This window comes from Lynx rufus, unplaced genomic scaffold (genome assembly GCF_022079265.1).
Source record: "Lynx rufus isolate CCGP_SWC_20201006 ecotype Redwood Valley unplaced genomic scaffold, mLynRuf1.p SCAF_8, whole genome shotgun sequence".
NCBI lineage: Eukaryota > Metazoa > Chordata > Mammalia > Carnivora > Felidae > Lynx > Lynx rufus.
In genome coordinates, this window is record NW_025814896.1 from 73,558,347 (window position 1) to 73,579,116 (window position 20,770).

The window sequence follows — 20,770 nt, forward strand, 5'->3', positions numbered from 1 at the left end:
AGGCTCGTCCTGTGTTGTCTCTGCCTGGCCCCCTTCCTGTGGAGGGATGGCTGGAGGCCTCAGCAAAGCCTTCCAGGCAGACTCCCGGGATATTCCGGCCAGGCCGGGAACCCAGTATCTCCAGGCCACCAGATACATGCCCTTGTCCACAAGGGTGGCTTTTTAGTTGTCACCAAGTGGTGGCGAAATACATAAAAATTATTGGGGTCTGCTCCCTTTTTTGTAGATTAATGCATAGACATCTTGGTGGGTTAGGGCTTACACTGGAAGGAGTAGATCTTGGGTCCTTTTGACGCAAATTTATGCTACAGAACCAGAAGTGGGGTGAGTAACTGGCAAAAGGGTATCTCTATAGAAAACAGTCAGTGAATATGAATGTGTACAGGGCATGTTATGTGGATCTCTGTTGAAGGTTTCAACAGCCTGTTGGGCTGATATGTCTAGAGTTTTAGGCTTTGAATTGGACAAAACTTGATCACTGAGGCTTGAAAAACTTAGTGTTGTTTCCTAGATGACTTGGATGTACTACTACTACACTTTAGACCATAAACTAGCAGTTGCCTTTTTTTTTTTTTAACGTTTATTATTTTCAGAGAGAGAGAATGTATGTGTACTCATGAGTAGGGGGAGGAGCAAAGAGAGAGGGAGAGGCAGAATCCCAAGAGAGGGAGAATCCCAAGCAGGCCCTGTGTGGGGCTCCATCCCAGGAACCATGAGATCATAACCTGAGCGGAAATCAAGAATTGGATACTCAACTGACTGAGCCACTCAGGTGCCCCTAGCAGTTGCCTTTTCAACTAATGGTTGTAGTTTGGAGATTACAGCTGTCCACTCCTCTTATAGAAGGGGACACTGAACACAGTATCTCAGCACATTTTTGGTGAAACCTTGGGCCCAGGCCCTGCTCTCCCAGTGCCTGGCCAGATCTCTTTGTACCTTACCACATTGACTGCCATTTTCTCTGTTGTTCATGGGTGTGTGATTTAGCAGGTGAGAGGGTCATTGCAGATCAAGGTCATGAGTGAATTTGTCTTCTTTTTTTTTTTTTTTAAGTTTATTTTAATTTTAAGAGTGAGAGAGCATTTGAGGCACCTGGGTAGCTCAGTCGGTTGAGTATCCTACTTCGGCTCAGGTCATGATCTCACAGCTCGTGAGTTTGAGCCCCTTGTCAGACTCTGTGCTGACAGCTCGGAGCCTGGAGCCTGCTTCAGATTCTGTGCCTCCCTCTCTCTCTGCCCCAACCCACTCACATTCTGTCTCTGTCTCTCTCAAAAATAAATAAACATTAAAAAAAATTTAAAAAAGAGTGAGAGAGCATGAGTGGGGAAGGGGCAGAGAGAGAGGGGAAGAGAATGGATCCCCAGGAAGCTCCACGCTGTCAGCCTGGAGCCCAGTGCAGGGCTCTATCCCGTGAACCATGAGATCACGGCCTGAGCCGAAACCAAGATTCGGACGCTTAACCGACTAAGCCACCCAGGCACCCCGTATCTTCTGATCCTTTGTATATGAGAGAAGCAATTTCTTGCTTTAGCTTTTTTACCCCATGTCCCTCCCTGTACTGTGTGCTTCCCTAATACTCACCTTTTGAAGGAACAATAGTAGTTGTAACATACACATTAGAAACTTTACCAAATGTTATGCTACGGGGCAGGGCTGCACAGGACCCCACTGTGATCTGCTGTATCCTCTTGACTCTTCAACAGAGATGAGAGAAAATGAAATGAATGAGAGCAAGAATATTCTGCTGGTGGTACACGTAGGGGCTCAGATGTTCAAGGATTGTATGATTCTTACATTCCTCAAGCGTTTATCATGCTTCAGAGAAGCTAAGTAGCAGTTTCAGTTAGAGTTGAGTTTTCCTGTTCTTCCTTTGGCTGGGCTCTTGTGACCCTGCTAGCACAAAGCTGCTGTTGCCATGCTGTGATTGATGGTAAAACGAGCTCTCTTCTGCTTGCAGATGAGCGTGAAGCTGTGCAGAAGAAGACCTTCACCAAGTGGGTCAATTCCCACCTCGCCCGGGTGTCCTGCCGGATCACAGACCTGTACACTGACCTTCGAGATGGACGGATGCTCATCAAGCTACTGGAAGTTCTCTCTGGAGAGAGGCTGGTAAGTGGGAATGTTATTAAGTGACTTTGCATCATAGGCCAGAAAGTGTTTTTGAAAAATCAAGTGTGGACTTGTGTTTTCTGATGAATTTTGCAGTTAATGACTAATATTTTTGAGAACGAGAATCTGGATAGGTGAGATGAGTATGTTGGGAAAAGCTCCTGTGTACCATTGTGAGTCTGGGTGATATTCTTGAACTGTAATAAAGCAGCCTCCTTCTGGTAATTTGTGAGGTTACTGCCCTTGGTCTGAAAGATCTTGGCTGGTGTCCCCTGTTAAACTGGGCACAGCACTGGAAATGGAAGGGCCAGACGTAGGCACTGGCTCCAGGATGAATCTGTATCCCACAAGATCATGGAATAATTTTAAATCTGTTTCTTATTGATTCTCTGGAAAATCTGAGCTGCTGTTACAAGGTGGCAGGAATTGAATTCAGTAGTCTTTGATGTTTTTTGCTTTCTTCCCTGCATACTTCATATTTTGGGGGTGGAAGGAGAGGCTGGTGTTTTGTCATCTTGGAAACTCAGCTTCTGATGAATTCACTGTGCCTTTTTGGGCAGGGGAATTGTCAGCCTACAGTGAAAATTCTCTTCCCATTTTGTTTCTCAGAGCTACTCTGGCTTTCTGTGATGTGACTTTTGTTTATGAACCATAAACCAGTCACTGTAACTGACCCAACAGGTTTTGTCTTGCCTTGGTTTGAAAATAGATGCTATATTGTACCAGAACACATGTAGTTCCATAGGTGGTGGTGGGACAGAGCCAAAAACTGACGCCCAGGGATAGAGTCCCACATCTGTAGTGACATCACCAGGAAAATATGATGCTGGTGGTTGGCAGGGCTGCCAGAAAGCCTTATTTTTAACTTGAGCTCCACCCTGTAGCTTGACAGCCGCATGGGTCTGTATGCAGACCGACCCACACACCTCTGACCACAGGCAAGGGGCTAAGGTTGTACCTTGCTCTATTATTAGCCTGCCAACAGAATTGCCTCTTGAGCCTGGGTGAAGACACAGAGTTTTCTCTCTCACATTCCTACGTTCAAGAACAGAGCCCTTTAAAAGATAGTGAGGCAAGCCCTATCTCATCTGTAGTGAGTTTTGTCTGTGTGCTTTGTTCCCCAAGCATGCAGGTCTTGTTACCTCATCTTTGAGAGTTTGTGGGTCAAGCTAAACTAGAGAACTAAACTCAAGCTAAACTTGAGCTTCTGTTCCAGCCCATGATGGCTGCCTCACAAGTGGTATATAGGGTAGGAGTTGGGGCAGTTGGGCTCGTGTGGAGGGTATGTAAGACCCCTCATTTATTGCATTTTGATTTTTTTTTATTATTTTTTTTAATGTTTATTTTTGAGAGAGAGAGAGAGAGAGCGAGCCAGGGAGGGGCAGAGAGAGGGAGACACTGAATCTGAAGCAGGCTCCAGGTTCTGAGCTGTCAGCACAGAGCCTGATGCGGGGCTTGAACTCACTAACTGTGAGATCATGACCTGAGTGGAAATTGGATGCTTAACTGAGCCTCCCAGGCGCCCCTTGACTTGTTTTTTGAAGTGAGCCTGTGTGAGAACCTAGGATAGAATTACCATGATATGCACCTTTAAATATAGTTTTTGGTTTTGGTTTTGTTTTTCCTGTTTATTTTTTTGTTCATTTTTTGAATTTATTTTTTTAAGTAGGCTCCACGCCCTATGTGGGGCTTGAACTCACAACCCTGAGATCAAGAATTGAGTGCTCTACTGATTGAGCCAGCCAGGCACTCCCTCCCCTTTTTTAAAATTTTATTTTTAAGTGATCTCTACACTCAACATGGGGCTTAAAGTCACGACCCCAAGATCAAGAGTTGCATGTTCTGACTGAGCCAGCCAGGCACTCCTAAATTTCACTTTTGTAACCAGACATTTCCCCCTACTTCTCAGACCTTTTTTCCCCCTTCTTCAATGTTTAACTTAGTATGATTATTTTATTTTATTTCATTTTATTTTATTTTTTATTTTTTATTTTTTGGAATGTTGTTTGGAAAGTAGCTAAAAAATCATTAAAGGTCATATGGATGAAAATTAACTTGAACTTTTATTTTGGTTCCAGTAGGGTCGAGTCTTCCAGGCTCTAGGGAGCAAAGTATTCACCTTTGAAGGTCCATGGTTCTTTAATACCAAGAAGATCGTGTCCTTGATAACGTCCACATAATAAATGGGATCAGTCCCATTGCCATTTATTCTGAACAGGGCAACAAAAACTTTACTAGGGAAAAAGAAAGCAACCAGCAAAGCATAATTCTTAGTTATGTGTGGGTCCCACTCCTCTCTTTATTTGCTGTTAGCAATACTTTTTTTCTTCTTCTTTTTCTTTTTCTTCTTCCGTTATTCTTTTTCTTTTTCTTGCAGTCATCCAGAGGCCTAGGAGAGTAGGAATGGGGAAAAACAGAAAATGGGAGCCATTTCCAACCTCTTAGGCAGTCAGTGCTAGAAATGGTGTTTAGCAATGACATACCCTTTGTGAAGCCCCAAGTGCCTCGAGTTCTTTCATTATCTGTTCCTCACAGCCAACCCTGATTATAGGTTGGGCAGTCTGATTAATCTTCTTACTCCAAAAATAAGGGTACCATAGATAGAGTGAGCTAAGACTCTTGTTCATTCGAACTGAGACTTTTAAGCCTGTTTGGCCCCATGGTTTATTTGTTTCATGGAACTTTCTGGATGGGACGCAAACTACTCTCTGCTCTTGGCCGCGGAGGCTGCCAGGGACTCAAGTTAGAGACCCTCCCTGCAGCAGATGACCTCTCTGAGGTCTGGCCCCAAAGAATCCTTGCATATTCAGAGTACAGAACTAATGAGTTGTGGTTAGAGCTTCCAAGCTTGGGTAAATTCTTGTCCACAGCTAAATGTGTATGGTCAGATAGCATTTAGTGAGCTCTGGGCTTTCTGCGCCAGTGGTCCCAAACCCTGGGTAACATTTTTGCCCTCTGTCTGGGCCTATATCTCAGTCAGCATTTTAGCCCCAGCCTTACCATCAGGTTGACGGTGGGTAACAGATGAATATAGGAGGAACTAGAGTATTTAAATGTAATAGATCTATGGAGCCAGTTCATCCTTCTTTACAAAGGAGAAAGTTTGATTTTTATTGAGTAAAGTTCAGAGAAACAACAGCTTCAGATAATTCTTACCCTAACCCCATCCTGCATTTTGACTCAATAAAATTTGAGTTACATTTGAGCAAGTATCACTCAGACATTCGGATTATCAAGGCACTTGACTCTGCCGTATTGGGAATGTCAAGAGAGCAGAAATCCCTTTCTTTGCTCAAGGCTTGGACAGAATCCATGTCTGGAAATGTCCCTTTGTTTGCCTTAAATATGTCAGCCTGTGGAGCATTGAGGAAACTTTGAGACTGAACTAGGAAGCTTCTCTTACTTGGGTGGGATTGGGTTGATGACAAAGAAAACCATTTTTTTCCTCAATATCTTACTCTGAAATGACAGTGGCTTATAGCTCTTCATAAAGGCGTTGCTTTAAAATTCCCTTAAAAATACAAACCCACCCTTAACTTTAACATCACCTGAGCAGATAAATGCTGTGAGCACAGAAGCTGTGCCAGTCATTCTGTCAGTGGTCCCAGATCTTTGGGCCTCAGGAGTAATGCTGTCAGGCTTGGACTTTGGTGAAGTGGGGCCCACGGGTCATAACCCAGGGTTAAAGCTTGCCTGTGCCTGCCCCCTTTCCTCCATGGGCCTCAGCAGTGAGGGATGGTTCTAAGTAAGACTGCCAGCTTTCTGCCCGGTTCCTGCCACACAGGGCACTCACCTCTGACCCAGAGAGGACAAGGTTTTCTGAACACCTCTGCCTGCCATTTCCAATAGCAGATATCACTGGTTTTTGCTTGCCTGTTGTTTTCCTGATATTCGGTCTTCTTACTCTGTTGATCAGTGTCAAAGAAGAGAAAGCAACAACAACAAAAAGGATTTTTTTTTTCTTTGCCACCGTTAACTCCAGAACAGGCTGAGCTAGGTGAGGAAGATAGATTTACCACGAGATTTGTTAAGCCTTAAATCCCACATTGAACTGCTCTGAGTGAGTTTTGCATAAAGCCTTTGTTAGGAGAGCCATACTGGCATGTATTGTTGAAATGGGATTTTGAGGACTGGCCACAGAACCTACCTGTTGTTTGTAATATTGTTTGTTTGGGAGTATTTGCTTTTGTTCTAAATATGGCCACAGAAGAAAGTACCATTAAGTTGCAGTCTAAATTGCACAAATGCAAAGAGCGAATTAATAGTAATAGGTACATATGATCAAGTACCAAGTGAATGGTCCCAGAGTCCTAGAGTTCAGAAGGGGAAACCAGCCTTTTGGATGGCTTATCAAGAAGCCATAGCAAGTGGGTGGGGTTTCATCGGGATCCAGGAGGAGGGGTTTAGGTTTAGATGGCCCAAGGAGATAAGGGTCAGATGTCTGCTGTGAGGGAGAGTGAAGGAGCAAGTTTGGCAGTGGGCATTAGGAAGGAACTAGTGTAGGAAAGTATCCTGGCTAAATTGGGGATTGTTTTTGGAAAGAGTGATGATGGTAACTTGAGGGTCTGTTGCTTTTAGTTTGTACTGTCACATGCATGATCTCACTGAGTTCTCACAGTCTAATGAAGTGGACAGTTAGGCTTTATGAAAGAAATAGGCAGAGGTGACCAGGATCTTGCCCAAGGCCAGTATCACTAGTAAGTAACAGAACGTGGACTCCAGTCCATTCTCCTGTTTATATTGGTGCCTTCCTTTCCCTCTGAGCCCTGCTAAAGGGAAATGTTCACTGGGAGAGGGCCCAGCCAGTGAGGAGCCAGGCAGGACCTAATGGAACACAGTGTGTTTCTTGATTGATTTTAACTGGACGAGAATCATCTATACTCTTATTAAAGCTAAAACTTGACTGGGGACTTAGGGTGAAGTGAGTTGGGCTGTGTATTGTATTAGAGGAGACTGGAATAAATGCTTCCCATCCCACCATCTATATTAAGTAGAGTCTTTTGCGTGTGATGGAACCATTTGTGATTAAAAGAGAGACAGGGGCACCTGGGTAGCTCAGTCGGTTGGACGTCTGACTCTGGATTTCGGCTCAGGTCATGATCTCACAGTCATAGGATCGAACCCGCATCAAGGCCCTGTGCTGAGCATGGAACCTGCTTGGGAGGATTCTCTCTCCCTCTCTTTCTTCGCCTCTCCCCCACTTAGACTCTCTCTCTCAAAGAAATAAACATTTAAAAAAAAAAAAAAAAGGCAAAGACATAAGTGTCAGTCACAGTGGTAGGTGGAGACCAGTTAGTGTGTTTTCTCCATTTCCTCTTCAACTGAACAAGAGACCAGGAGGCATGTTAGTAAGCCTTGCAACCTCTAACATATACATTGTGTTTTATAGCTGGAAGTTCATCCCTTCATACTAAGAAAAAGCAACCGGCCAGGCCATGCAGCTAGTGTGTGTGGCAGATAGAGGCCTAGAGTCTGCTTCTTCCACTTCCCAGGGCTGGTTCTCTGGTCACACTGCAACCCTTGGAGAGCTGTTGCTCCAGGTGGCTTCAAGGTGACTTTGGAAACCCATGGAAAGTATCTGAGGAAGTAGGGGTTACCAGGGTGGAACAGCATGGCCCAGCTCCCAGGGGGCCTCCCAAACACCCTGCCAGAAACCCTCCCTTATGTTTTCCTCTTTTATTCAAGGAGGCGAAATTAGCTCTAGGAAACATTTGTTTTCTCTTTTCTATCTCTAGACTCTGACAAAAACGCTGCCATTGTGATTATTCTGTAGTTCTGCAAATCCTGATGCCCTGCAGGGTATAATAGATTCAAACTCAAGGACGGGCAGACAGTGGAGGCAGAGTGGTGGCCTGGACACCATCCAGCTCCTTTGTTCTTTAAAGGCATTGGGTCCACTCAGGCAGATTTGCCCAAGGCCATACCGCTTCTCAGAGGCAGAGCTTGGATAAGTTGCTCTAATAAGCAATTAGAATTGTGTTGTCAGATGCTAGAGGTGGTTCTTTAGCCCTGTAATTTCTACTCCTTACTTGGAGTCTGAAAAAAGATGGGTCTGGGGTGAAATGTAGGATGGAGCTGTGGTTGAAGATTTGGGACTAGAAGGGACCTTGGGAAGGGAAACAGGAAAAGTGCCTGCAAAATACAGGAACATGGGCCTTGTTGTGGGAGGAGCAGGAAAGCTTATTTTTTAAAGTTTACTTATTTTTGAGAGAGAGTGGGAGGGAGGGAGGGAGGGGGAGAGAGAGAGAGAGAGAGAGAGAAAGAGAAAGAGAGTAAGAATGAGTGGGGGAGGGGCAGAGAGAGAGGAGACCAGAGAATCCCAAGCATGCTCCACACTGCCAGTGCAGAGCCTGATGCGGGACTCGAAATCATGAACAACGAGATCTTGACCTGAGCTGAAATCAAGAGTTGGATGCTTAACCAGCTAAGCCACCCAGGCGCCCACCTTGTTAAAATGATTTCTAGGAGGATCCATAAAAATAGGCATTTCCTCAGAGGAAACTTCTCCCCACCCCCCCACCCCCCACCCCCGCTGCCACCACCACCACCACTTGTTTCTGAGTCACATATGGGTCTGGTATTGATCCTTGTCTCCACATTAATGGCATTTCAGACTTCCCCATCAGAAATGACCTACAGAACAGAAATGCACATGTTGTTGTGGGAACACACCAATGCCACACTAGAAGTTTGACAATAATTAATGGAGGCAAGACAGGGAGCACTCCATTTCTTGGCACAATCAGCCGCTCTTGGGGTGTGGCTTTAAGAAAGTGTTTATTACTGAGAAATGCACCCTTCCCCCTAGTTCCATTGTGTTCAGTTTTCTCCATTGTTATCTCTTTTTTCCTTTTAAGAGGATGGAAGTTTAGTGATATAAAAATAGCTCTTAAAAAAATGAAAACTATCTGCTAGATGGGAACTGAGTCTATTTCCTTTCATGTGGAAATGTGCACTGCTCTTGGTTCTCGGTGTAGCATGAAGACCGTGAGCTTTGGAATCCTTACCGGCCACAAAGGGACTAGCCACATGGATTACTCCATCTCTCTAAACCAGCGTGTTCTCATCCATAAGATGGTAATTATTATTCAGTGTTACTGTGAGGATTAAATGCAATAACAGTTATTAACCACCTAACAGAGGTTAACATAGTAGGTCTATCAGTGGCCACCAAGAATTTTTAAATCTTGGGGGCTTTGCAGTTGTTTTGTTTTGTTTTGTTTTGTTTGTTTTTGTGTTGTTTTTTTTTTATATATTTGAGAGAGAGACAGAGAGTGAGGAGGGGAGGGACAGAGAGATGGAGACAAAATCTGAAGCAGGCTGTAGGCTATGAGCTGTCAGCACAGAGCCTGACGCAGGGCTTGAACTCATAAACCTCAAGATCATGACCTGAGCCAAAGTCAGACACTAAACCAACTGAGCCACCTAGGTGCCCCTAAGGGGGCTTTGCAGTTTTAATGACCAATGTGTTTCACTGTATAGCTCTGTGAGGTCATTAATATTTCTTAAAATTAGTTTCCTGTAGTCATTTCTAAACGTGCCCAAGTATTATGCCTGAAAATATTTTATAGCCCCTCTGTGAAGCACACAGAACACGAGACTTGAAAACCGGGATACTTGAGTTTTAGTCTTGATCCTTACTCTCCCTTGTATCGTGCCACCATCCTTTAACCTCACCATGTCTTGTTTATTACTCTTTTGGTTGAGAAGGAGTTTAACAAGTGCCACCAAAGATGAGTGAGCTTCCACTGAGATGAAATGTGGGAAAGCGTTGGAGAAACGGAAAGGTGGTAGAGTGATAATTTTTACTATATGGTAGTTAGCTGAGTTTGAATTAGCAGCTATAGAGCAGTAATAATATTTATTTAGTTTTCTTTTTTTAATGTTTATTTTTGAGAGTGGGGGAAGAAGGGGGTGGGACAGAGGACTGGAAGCAGGTCTGTGCTGACAGCAGTGAGCCTGATGTGGGGTTTGAACTCACAAACCAAGAGATCATGACCCGAGCCAAAGTTGGACGCTCAATTGACTGAGCCACCCAGGCGCCCCTACAGTAATAATATTTAAAATGTCTCTGTAAATCATGTTTCTTAGACTTGTTTTCTAATAAACTTTGAACTACAGAGTCCTCACTATTGCAGAAGCCCCACGTGTTGAGGTTTGGGTATTTTCATGTCCTTTCCCCTTTGTCAAGACACCAACCAGTCACAGTTTTCCCTACCACTTTTTCTTTTCATTCCAGTCCAGAATTTAATTTTGGGTGTCAAGATTAGAAGAGTGGTATTATCATCACTGTTTGGAGGCACATTTTCTTCTGGTTTTAAACTTGCCTTTCAAAAATTGAAGTATGTTAACTTTTCAACTTTTCAGGCTCTTAGTGGGCAAGTTCTGTCTAGACCCTAAAAATTTGCTGCTGTCTCCAGAGAGGTGTGTTGTACCTAAACACAGAGAGAGGGGAGAGTCTTCCCCCTTTTGTTTTAAGTAGGATTGTTGGGAGGAAGATACTTGAGGTGCCCTTTGCTGGTAACGAGACATTTTGTGTGTTTGAGAACGCTATAGTGATTAGATTACCATTTCATTTATGTAGCGGCCCTTTGAGATAATTATTGGTATTCTGATCAATTTATGGGTAAACAGTTGAGAAGTGAGGCTCTTATTTGCCAGAAAATGGGGAAATTGTAGCTTGAACATAGGTATTTCAACATTACAGTTGTTATCTTCTATACTCAACTGTCCAACAAAAACTTACCGCAGAGGGCTGGTTTGCTCGTGTCTGATGATTTAAAAGAGAAGAGGCCATGAGCAGTAGGGAAATTTTAGGGAAAGGGAAACTCCACCCCCGCCTTGGTTTGATTTGGGGAGAATTGCAAAAAAGAGGGTTGGTTCCTAAAGTTTTCCCTTTTTTTTTTTTCTTTTTCCTGCGTTTTGGAAGTTCATGAGGTTTGTTTATTTTTTAACCATTTGAAGGAGTCTGACCATTTTACCTGAAGAGGTTTGTCTGAATTTTTTCTTCTAGTTCCTTCCTTTGTCTCATGCCCTGGTGTTTCCAATGGCTGGTGCTTTTCAGGGACTTAAGTTGCATCTGGGTCTCTAGTGAACCATCCATAGCTCATCTGGCATGGCCAGTCACAAACACATGGGGTCCCTGCGAGGTGGCATTAGACTTGATCAACCTGTTGGGAAGTGGACCTTTATCACCATTCTCCCCCACTCACACTTTGTATATACATTCATGTGGAAAGGAGCGCAGGTTCCACTGAGATTTTATAGAGAGAGAATAGAGGCTTGGAAGGCCTTGTGTGTTTGCGATTGAGTTTTTTAAAATAAAGTCTGAAAGAACAGTGGTTATACCTGATGGAGCCTGGGAAGATACCAACAGCCCCCCAGTCTACTCCTTCCCCATCTCTTTAGCTCCTTCTGATTCCATCCACAGTTTCTCTCACCCTCAGTTAGGAAATGACCTCTTCTGTCGCCTTTGAGGCACACTTGGGAGACTGTACTGCACTTAGTAGAATGGTCCTGTCCTCATTGCTCTGCAGGCCACTTTGGGACTGTAACAGCATGCATCAGCGGACCCAGGTCTTATTAGTCAGGTGCACAGTCATTGAAAAGAGATGAGAGGGAGAGTCCTCAGGACGTGAAAGGAAGTGTCAGTGTGAGGTGCTGCCTGTGCTAGAGGGGGCTGTGCTGGGAAATAGAAAGGAAGGGAGGGACAGAGCCGGGCGGTGGAGGCATGAGCTTGCTCTAGACCCCATAGAGGACAGAGGCGCACAGAGAATTTCCTGTATGTGTGCCTTTGTCTTTTGTTTTACTTATTTAAAATGTTCACCTCCCCAGGGCCTCTTGGATTAGATATAACTGAGTAAAAAAAGAGACATTGAGGTATTCACATTAAACTACTCTCTCGTTTTCTTTTCCTTTATCCTCAGGGGGTCACACCCTTTTTCTCAGCCCTTTGCGTCACTCTCACAAAACTGCCACTTGGAAATTCTCATTTGGTGGTGTATCCCCTTTTCATTTTGAGCCAGCCTTAGGAAACAGCCCAAACCTGCAGGTAGCAAACCTACTTTTACATTTAAAGCAGTCAGAAAAATCATCGAGTGTTTTGCCCTGCATCTGCAGGAAACTGTGTGGGTGGCAGCAGTAGCTCTGAAATCCTTGATGGAAATGGGGTTCCTTTCTCTCTAACCTTCCAGCTTCTTTGCTCATTTGTAAATTGTGTCACTTGCATAATTAAACAAACCTCTGAAGAGTGATCACCATCCGTTAAGTAAACTTCTCTCTCATAAGGATGTTAGGTAGATACTGTCCTTGTACTGAGTATACATGTTTTTAATGTTTTGGTTTGGGTAGAAGAGTGCTGCATGAGCAGGCATGTGTGAACTCTGGGCAGTAGCTCTGAGCTGAGCCTGTCTCTGCCCCATTACATGATCTGTTTCTATTTTCTGCTCTCCTGTTTCTAGCCTAAACCCACCAAGGGACGAATGCGTATCCACTGTCTGGAGAATGTGGACAAGGCCCTTCAGTTCCTGAAGGAGCAGAGAGTCCATCTTGAGAACATGGGGTCCCATGACATCGTGGATGGGAACCACCGGCTGACCCTCGGCCTCATCTGGACCATCATCCTGCGCTTCCAGGTAAGGGCTTGGCCCCCAAGGTTCTGCCTTCTCCCTGGCTAGGAGCATCCTTGTGGAAATGGCATCCCCAAGTCAGGTGTGCAGAGCGCTGGGTCCCATTGAGCCACCCATAGGCACATTGCAGCTACCACATCCTCCCTCAGTCCTGCTAGCCCCTGAAAGTCTTGGTTCTCTTGTCAGATAAGGGAGTTTCTGGGCTACATCCCCACCCATCGTTTCACTGGTACCTCCTCTAAATGTCTGGTGTCTGCCACTAGTCTTTCAGGAGCAATGATAAGAAGGATGTGGTTGATGCTGGGATACTGGTAGTAGACTATCTGAACTTCACCAGATTGTAGCACGTGTCATGGAATATATTCAGGAGAAGTTGTTTAGGATTATGATATGTGTGTGCACTCTGTTTTCACTTTCTCATTCTCCTCTGGATGTAAGGAAGCCATTTTCAGGGGGAATATGCAAAAACCTTATGCTTGTTTGAATCGATGACAATTCTTTGGGTTTGATATACTTGAGGGGAAGGCTCTAAGTATAGATGTCTAAACCAAAAGGAACTCTCAAGGTCGTTCTGTCCAGTTTCTTTGTGAGGAAAGGGAGGAGCTTTATCCAGGATTACAAGGCCAGTCAGGGCTGCAATGCATACTTCTGACCCTTTAGGAGAGAGCTCAGAATTTCAGCACTGTGGAGCACCTCTGGCCTGATTACTGGTTCTTTCTCCAGGCAATGCTTCATGCTCTTGCTTTTCAATTAGAATTTGAAATGCAGGAAACCCTTCTTAACCAAAGCGTCAGGTTACTCTGCAAACAAATGTCCTAACAATCCTGTCTCCTGGGTGGCTGTGTTCTCTGTGCCTTTCCTTCCTGTTCCACCCCTTTGATATAAAGTCTGATTGATTTTTCTAGCTAAATAAAAATCTCACCAAAAAAGGGCAAAGCCAGAAATCAAATTATAGCTCTCTTTGTATTCTTCCTAAAATTCTGAAGTCAGCGGGTAACCAGTTGTTTTCTTTCTCATTTCCACTGGGAGTGGGTTTGAGTTAGCAGTGTTTTGGGTGTGTATGTGGGAGGAGGAGGTGGGAGCAAAAAGAGCTATCCAAAGAAACTCCCTGAATGGTGGTTCCCAAGTCTGGCTGATCATCTGACTCCTTGGGAAAGCTTTTTACTAATTCAGATTCCCCTGTCCACACTCCCAACTATTCTATTTAGGTGGGTTTAAGGAGGGACCACTGTTGAAGAAGACATCATGAATGGAGTTAATTACAACAACCAAAGACTATTTTGCAAACATTTCTTATGTAGGTTTCTGTCATTTAGTTCCTGAATGACTTGAAAATGAATACCATTAAATTCACTAATAATAGCTCTCATTCTCAGGCCAACAGAGGTGATATTAACAGCACCCTCCTTGAACCTCACCTCAGTTTTGTAGAGTAAAATGTTCTATTTCTGTTGCCTTTGGCCTGTAGGAATCGGAGCGTGGAGGGGCATCCTGATGGTGGCCTCTCTTCACATCGGGTCATTGCCCACGTTGGTGAGCTGGCACACGCAGCCCTTTCCAGGATTCTCAGCATGAATGGGGTTAAGTCATCGATTAATTAGCTTCCTGACAGCTTGCCTTTTTCTGTAATTGAACTTGTAAATGCTGATACATACTTTCTCTCTTTTTTTTTGAGGCAAGAAATTTAGGCTGATGATGTCACTGCATGGCCTGCAGTGTTAGTGTCTTACATGACCTAGCTTCCTCCAACAGGCTTATTGAATCATCAACCATTTCACAAATATGTATTGATTCTGCGTCAGCCAAGGCCCAGCTTGCTTTCTGCCTCCTCTGTGAAGTTTCCCCACGTTCTACAGAAATCTCTTTCTCCCAGTTTCTGAATATACAGCCTCATCTTACATTCCCTCTTTGTGTGTGTCTGTGTGTGTGTGTGGCCCCAGAACTCCCAGGACATGGCCTGGCCTGTCTGTGCATAGTAGGTATCCATTAAATACTAATGATAACACACAGGTTTTATTCTGTCCCTTTAAAAGAGAGTAAAGGATATTGTGAGAAACTGGAGTGAAGGCCTCTGAGTTTGTCTTGTGTAGATAGGGAGCTGTCTTCATTGCAGAAGAGTAGACTGTTTCTAAATGAGCAAGTGTGGAAATAGACTCCCTTCTTCACCCTGAAGCATAAGGAGGTTGACAGGGGTTAGTGTGTGGGATTCCACCTGTCTGTCCTGATGAATCTGTGTCTTATCCCTTGAGTAAGGTTGTTCTTTCACATTTACTTTATGCATAAGAACTCAGGATCCTAATGATAACGTTTGGAGCTTATGCAGACTCACCTCACATACTTACCACAGTTAAAAAAGGATATTTTTTTTAGAAGTATAATTATTTCAATTTGTAGGTGTTTTTCCTAGTTGAAAGTTTCTGACTTTTTCATCTCTTATTTATATATTTTATTCTCCTCCTGTCTCTTTTCCAAAAAGAATGCTGGGGCACATCTCTAGATTAAATGGGAAGACCTTTAACAGGGACGAAGGCAGGGAAACTTGGAATGGTTAGAGCTAAAAGATGATGGAGGGCCTGCTAGGCCACCACCATTTACCCCCACCCACCATCCCACATTGTAGTATCATAGGCAAGAACCTAAAGACAGAGGGTATATAGAGCATTTTTCTAAAATCACATAACTGGTAGATAGCCCCTAATCTAAAGAGCTATCATTTATGGATCTTTATTATGAAGTCAGCACTTGATATTCTTTCTTCATTTAAGTGCACAACAGTGCTGTGAGACAGCCACTGTTGCTGTTGCCACTCCTCAGATGGGAAGCTAAGGAACTTGCCCAGTGACACACAGTTGGTGGTGGAACCTAGTTTTAGACCTAGGCTGTCTGATGTTGGTGCCAGTAGACCAAGCTCTGTGTTTACTGTTGCGTTTATGATGCCAGTGAGCAGTTTATGAATGCAGACTGTCTTGGTCCATTTGGACTGCTATCACAAAATACCACAAACACGGTAGCTTACAAACAATAGAAATTCATTTCCCGCAGTTCTGGAGGTGAAGTCTGAGATCAAGCCAGCATGGTCTGGTGAGGGCCCTGTTCTGGATCACAAACTTCTCCCTGTGTCCTAACATTGTGGAAGATGCTAAGGACCTCTCTGGAGCCTCTCTTATAAGGCACTAATCCTGTTCACAAGGATCCCATCCTCATGACCTAGGCACCTCCCAAGGGCCCCATCTCCTAATACCATCACCTTTGGGAGTTAGGATTTCAGTGTAAGAATTTGCAGGAGTCATAGACATTCAGACCATAGCACAGACTACAGAAGCACAGAGTGTAAATGTGTCCTTTCTCCAAGAATTTGGGTCACCTTTTAGGAAAAGGAATATAGAGTATCCTCATCTATGAGTGACACACACCCTAGTGTGAAAAAATAATTAGTTATAAAAAACTGAACCAGGTATTTTTCTGGGATCTGACAAGGTTCAAGTTATTTACAATGTGAACCACTGTGCTAGCTTGTAGTTGGAAAGATGGGCTACCTAGAGGTTAGAAGTGACTCCCAGTGGATAGTTCTGAGAAGTCATGCAGGTTAAGTAGTCTTCACTTCTTACCTCCATGCAAAGTAGAAAACCTAGTTGGTGTTTCTGTTAGGTGAAGTGTGAAGAAAGCAGTTTTCTTTGGCACAGTAAGTAAATCTGCAGGACTGGATTGTGATCTGAAGTTTACTCTTCATGTATAAGACCTGTTCTTCTCTGGCAGTCGTGGACAGCTTGACCCATCTATTTGACTAATACTTCTTTGTAAATCTTAGATCCAGGATATCAGTGTAGAAACTGAAGACAACAAAGAGAAGAAATCTGCCAAGGATGCATTGCTGTTGTGGTGCCAGATGAAGACAGCTGGGTGAGTGTGAACTCACAGGGGATCAGGGGCCACTGCGCCCAGGACAAGGTTCCGCTGCAGTCATCACTTCTGAGGTGTTGACAAGTATCTCTTCCACTGCTTCCATCGAGAAATCTTATTAACTCATAAGCAGTTGATAGCTGACATTTTAGCTAGCTCACAACATGGAAGGAGTTCTGATTTATATTCTGGACCTGTCATCTCTGTAGTCACTTTCCCTCTCTTTGTTAAAGACGCTCCAGAGAGCAGTATATCTTGAATTTTAAAATCAAGAAACCATGTTTAGGAAACACATCCATGATATTTTTAAAAAGCAACTGTGGGTTTTCTCCTCCCTTTAATTTTCGCTGCTGTTGGAGAGCTTTGTGTGATAAACTTAAGAGTAGTCCTTATACATTATCTCAGTTTTCCTTAGTGAAATTTTAGTGAAAATACTTTTAGGGCACTGCCCCTGTTGTGTTGCTCACTAAAATTGCTAGGATTCATGATACTTAGCACCGATTTTGGTTAACTGGAGTTTTTGTCAGAACTACTTTGAGGACAGTTATAACTCTAATGGACATGATCAATTAACAGTAAGCATGGAGCCCATCAAGAGTATATGTCTAATAAGGGCATCAACTTAGTTATAAACCTTTAGTCAACCACAGATACAAAGTTAGTAATGTGCAGTATGGTACAGAATAGCTCAGTGATGAGGGGTAGGTCTCAAACATAGGGAAGTTTTTCAGGGAGATACTTGGTTTATAAGACTTTATTCAAGTCAGTGATAATAAGCAAGAAAGCCAAGTGTCATGTGAATCCCAGCTGCTTCCTCTCCCCAAGTAGCTTGTGAATTCAGATCTCAGTGACTGCAGACTCCTGATATCTTTGCTGACAGAGTAGAAGGCCAGTGAAAGCAGAGAGGCCTCTAGGCATCTGGGTTGTGGTCATTTTTTCCTCTTTAAGTGTTGTTTTTAAATCTAGGACACAGTTCACAGTCTTTTGGCCAGTTTACTTACCAAGAAAGAAAAGCCATGTGGATGTGTATTTTTTTATTTTATAGCATGCTGAAGTTGAAACAGTGTTTGCTCTGACTTAATTGTCCTTTTGACATTTACTGCCTCAACATTTTTACAGTGCTTACAAACTTTTTCTTAAACACTGCATTTCACAAAATTGTAAATCTTTATTTAGTAATTCTGTTGATTTTTCTCTTGTGCTTGGTCTCTGCTAGGTACCCGAACGTCAACATTCACAATTTCACCACCAGCTGGAGGGACGGCATGGCCTTCAATGCCCTGATACACAAACACCGGTAAGTCAGATCCTTAGGAATCATGCTAACGATTTGGGGGTAGAATGTTGACACTCTTCTGTTAGCAGATCTGGGTGACTTTTGATCCTCATATCCATTGCCTTAGATGTTGCACCACGGTGAGAATTCTGCATTCCATGTGAGGAAAATGTGAGAGAATATGTAAATTCTCCCAAACAGACAAGTTTGCCCATTATCTATCTTCAGCTGTCTTAATAAACTTTGAAGTGTTTATTCAAAAATCAGATTTCATTGTTTGATGATTAAATAATATTATAGAGTTTTACTCTAAGGGGTGATCTCTACGGCTTTTGGAGTAATGATCGTGTCTCATTGGTCACATGTGTTTTCAAGCCATAGTTTTTGTCATGTTCCACTGTTGTTCTGCATAGGCCTGACCTGATAGATTTCGACAAACTAAAGAAATCCAATGCACACTACAATCTGCAGAATGCGTTTAATCTGGCAGAGCAGCACCTTGGCCTCACTAAACTGTTGGATCCGGAAGGTAAGGACGTGAGGGATGAAAGGTGGGATGGTATTGGGGGGCTTATATAAAATCTGCTTTCTGTCAATTTGTTTTATTTGTGTAGTGTGCTTTGGGAATTATTGAAGGAAGAGGAGCTTAATTTTGGGGTGGGAATTACTTGAGGATTTGTGCAAAGGATTCTGTTTAAAAAGGCCTTGAAAGATGAGTGTGGTTTAAACATGATGGGAAGGGAGGGCTTGCTAGGCAGAGGTGCTTGTGTGAGCAGAGGTGTGGAACCAGGAACTAGGAAGGTGTGTTTGGGGACTAACAGTTCATTGGGAATGGTCTTTAGAATAATAATAGGAACTACCACTGGAAAGGTGGGTCAGAGCTCTACACGATAAAATTTTTAGAGGTTATTCAGCAGTCACTGGCAGTTCTTAGAAGCTGTGCTCAAGGAAGAGAACCTGCCATAGACCCTCAGCAAATGTTTGTTGACTACTTTCATCCCAAGGTGGCAAGCAGCCATGGGGGATGAATGGGTGCAAGACTAGGGGTGGGGGGTGGGGAAGGTGCCTCCTAGGAGGCTGTTCAGTGTTTGCTGTGAGCAAGAACAACTTAGGTGAAGAAGGTGGATCAGGAAAGGGAACATGTGAATGGAAGAAGTGTTAAGACTTAGTCCCTTCTTACGGCTGACCGCTTCTGCCTGAAACCACTGTCTCCACTCTCAGTCCCTGCAGCAGGACCCCAGAGACTGACTGCAGGTGACTTGGAGTCGACTGGTGTGGGGCATTCCCTCAGGCCATAACTCCCTTAGTTCACACAGAATCCTAATTGTAGGATTTTAGCGTGAGCTGTCATAGGTACTTTTTCTTATTTTGAAAAGCATTTGAAACATAAGAGGATTTGTTTGTAGTGCTGGAGCTCTTTAGATCATGGCTCTCAGCTGCGAGCAGATATTACAGAGAAAGCTGTGAGTGAAAGTTTAAAGTTCTTATAAATATAGAACAGGAAGTTGAACTCCCCAAGGACAGATTGAGGTCATGAGGCTGCCAAGCAGGCTTGCTCTTTCCAATGCATCAGATTCACTGATAAATTCACTATACAGGAAGTGGAGATAAAATTATCTTTGTGCTAACCCATTAAATGATTTCTTAATATAAACAGAAAACTAAAATTCCTTGGGCTATGATTAATCTTCCTTCTTAACCCCTACTTTAACTATGGGAAGGCATTCTTCTTCAGCTGTAGCTCTTTGTGCTTTGCTAAATAACCTTTTTTTTCCTACCACTATGACAGATATTTTTTAAATAACTTGCTCATTAGTTAATCTTTCTAATCACTTCCCAGTATGGAAAAGGGGATTGATGTTTCCCAGATCACAAGACAAGGAGCTAAAAAAAGGCAGTTGATGTTACTTGTCTGGTTTGATCTTGATTATTAGTTGTTCTTAGCTATTGTTAGTTGTTGAGTGTCCCAGAGAGCATCAGCTAAGATAAGATTGCAGTTTAGTTACAAAACCACAAGGTTTTTGCCTGCTCACATCTTCCCAGTCATGTTGACATTTTGTGTTTATTGTATTGTGTACAGAACCAGCATTTTTTTTCTGGCCTTCATCCATTTCTCTCTCTTTGGGGCATACTTGAATGGGGCTGAGCCAGATGCAGAGTTGGCCACAGGGACTCTGGGGGGGAAACAGTAGCTGCTCTGCTGGCCCCCCATTGCCATCAGTTGCCTCGGTGACACTGGCAGGGAGCTTTCTTGCCCTGTGCCCTAGTATTCTCATCTTAAAAGTAAGAGAAACAATCCTGCCTCACACAGGGGCACCAGGAAGATAGAAGGCACATGTGTGAATGCATTTTGAAAAGCAGCCTGATTATCCTATGTATTATTCATCTTATGTGTTCTCTTCTCCATCTGTCCTGAGTTTAATACTTCACTTGTATTGCCATACCTGAAACACTTGCCATCTTCATGCATTTATTCCCCCTCTTAGTGAATACTTTCTGACTACCCACTTTGTGCAAGACAACACACCAGGAATTTGAGAGGTGGAGCAGCACCAGGCTTACCAAGACACAGGGTTCCTACCCTTGGGGACTTAGTCTTGTAAAACAAAGAAAGTGTGTATGAGTACTGAATTATAATACCTGGCAGAGAATGGACTGTGTGTCCATGTAAACAGAGTCCTTAAGGGAACTTAGGAGAGAGACACTAATTCTGACTGTAGGGATCAGAAATAACTGTGTTGAGGTGGTATCTTCAGGTGGAGCTGAAGGTTAGGAAGAAGGTGATGGCGTGGGGAAGGATGTCTTAGGCAAAGGGATATTGTGAGTAAAGGGAAGGAGTATTAGGAATTGTGGAATG

The 20,770-nt window shown here is 43.5% G+C and overlaps 1 protein-coding gene across 2 annotated transcripts in view; it reads left to right on the plus strand.

Annotated features, from left to right (window-relative positions):
* Positions 1 to 20,770, plus strand: part of SPTBN1 (spectrin beta, non-erythrocytic 1) — a 145,328-nt gene that overhangs the window by 69,646 nt on the left and 54,912 nt on the right. For both annotated transcript variants that reach the window (XM_047067508.1, XM_047067507.1), the window contains exons 2-6: positions 1,958 to 2,109; positions 12,570 to 12,743; positions 16,546 to 16,637; positions 17,854 to 17,934; positions 18,327 to 18,442. In XM_047067508.1, the coding sequence (XP_046923464.1) occupies positions 1,958 to 2,109; positions 12,570 to 12,743; positions 16,546 to 16,637; positions 17,854 to 17,934; positions 18,327 to 18,442 (615 nt within the window). The remainder of the gene's footprint in view (positions 1 to 1,957; positions 2,110 to 12,569; positions 12,744 to 16,545; positions 16,638 to 17,853; positions 17,935 to 18,326; positions 18,443 to 20,770) is intronic.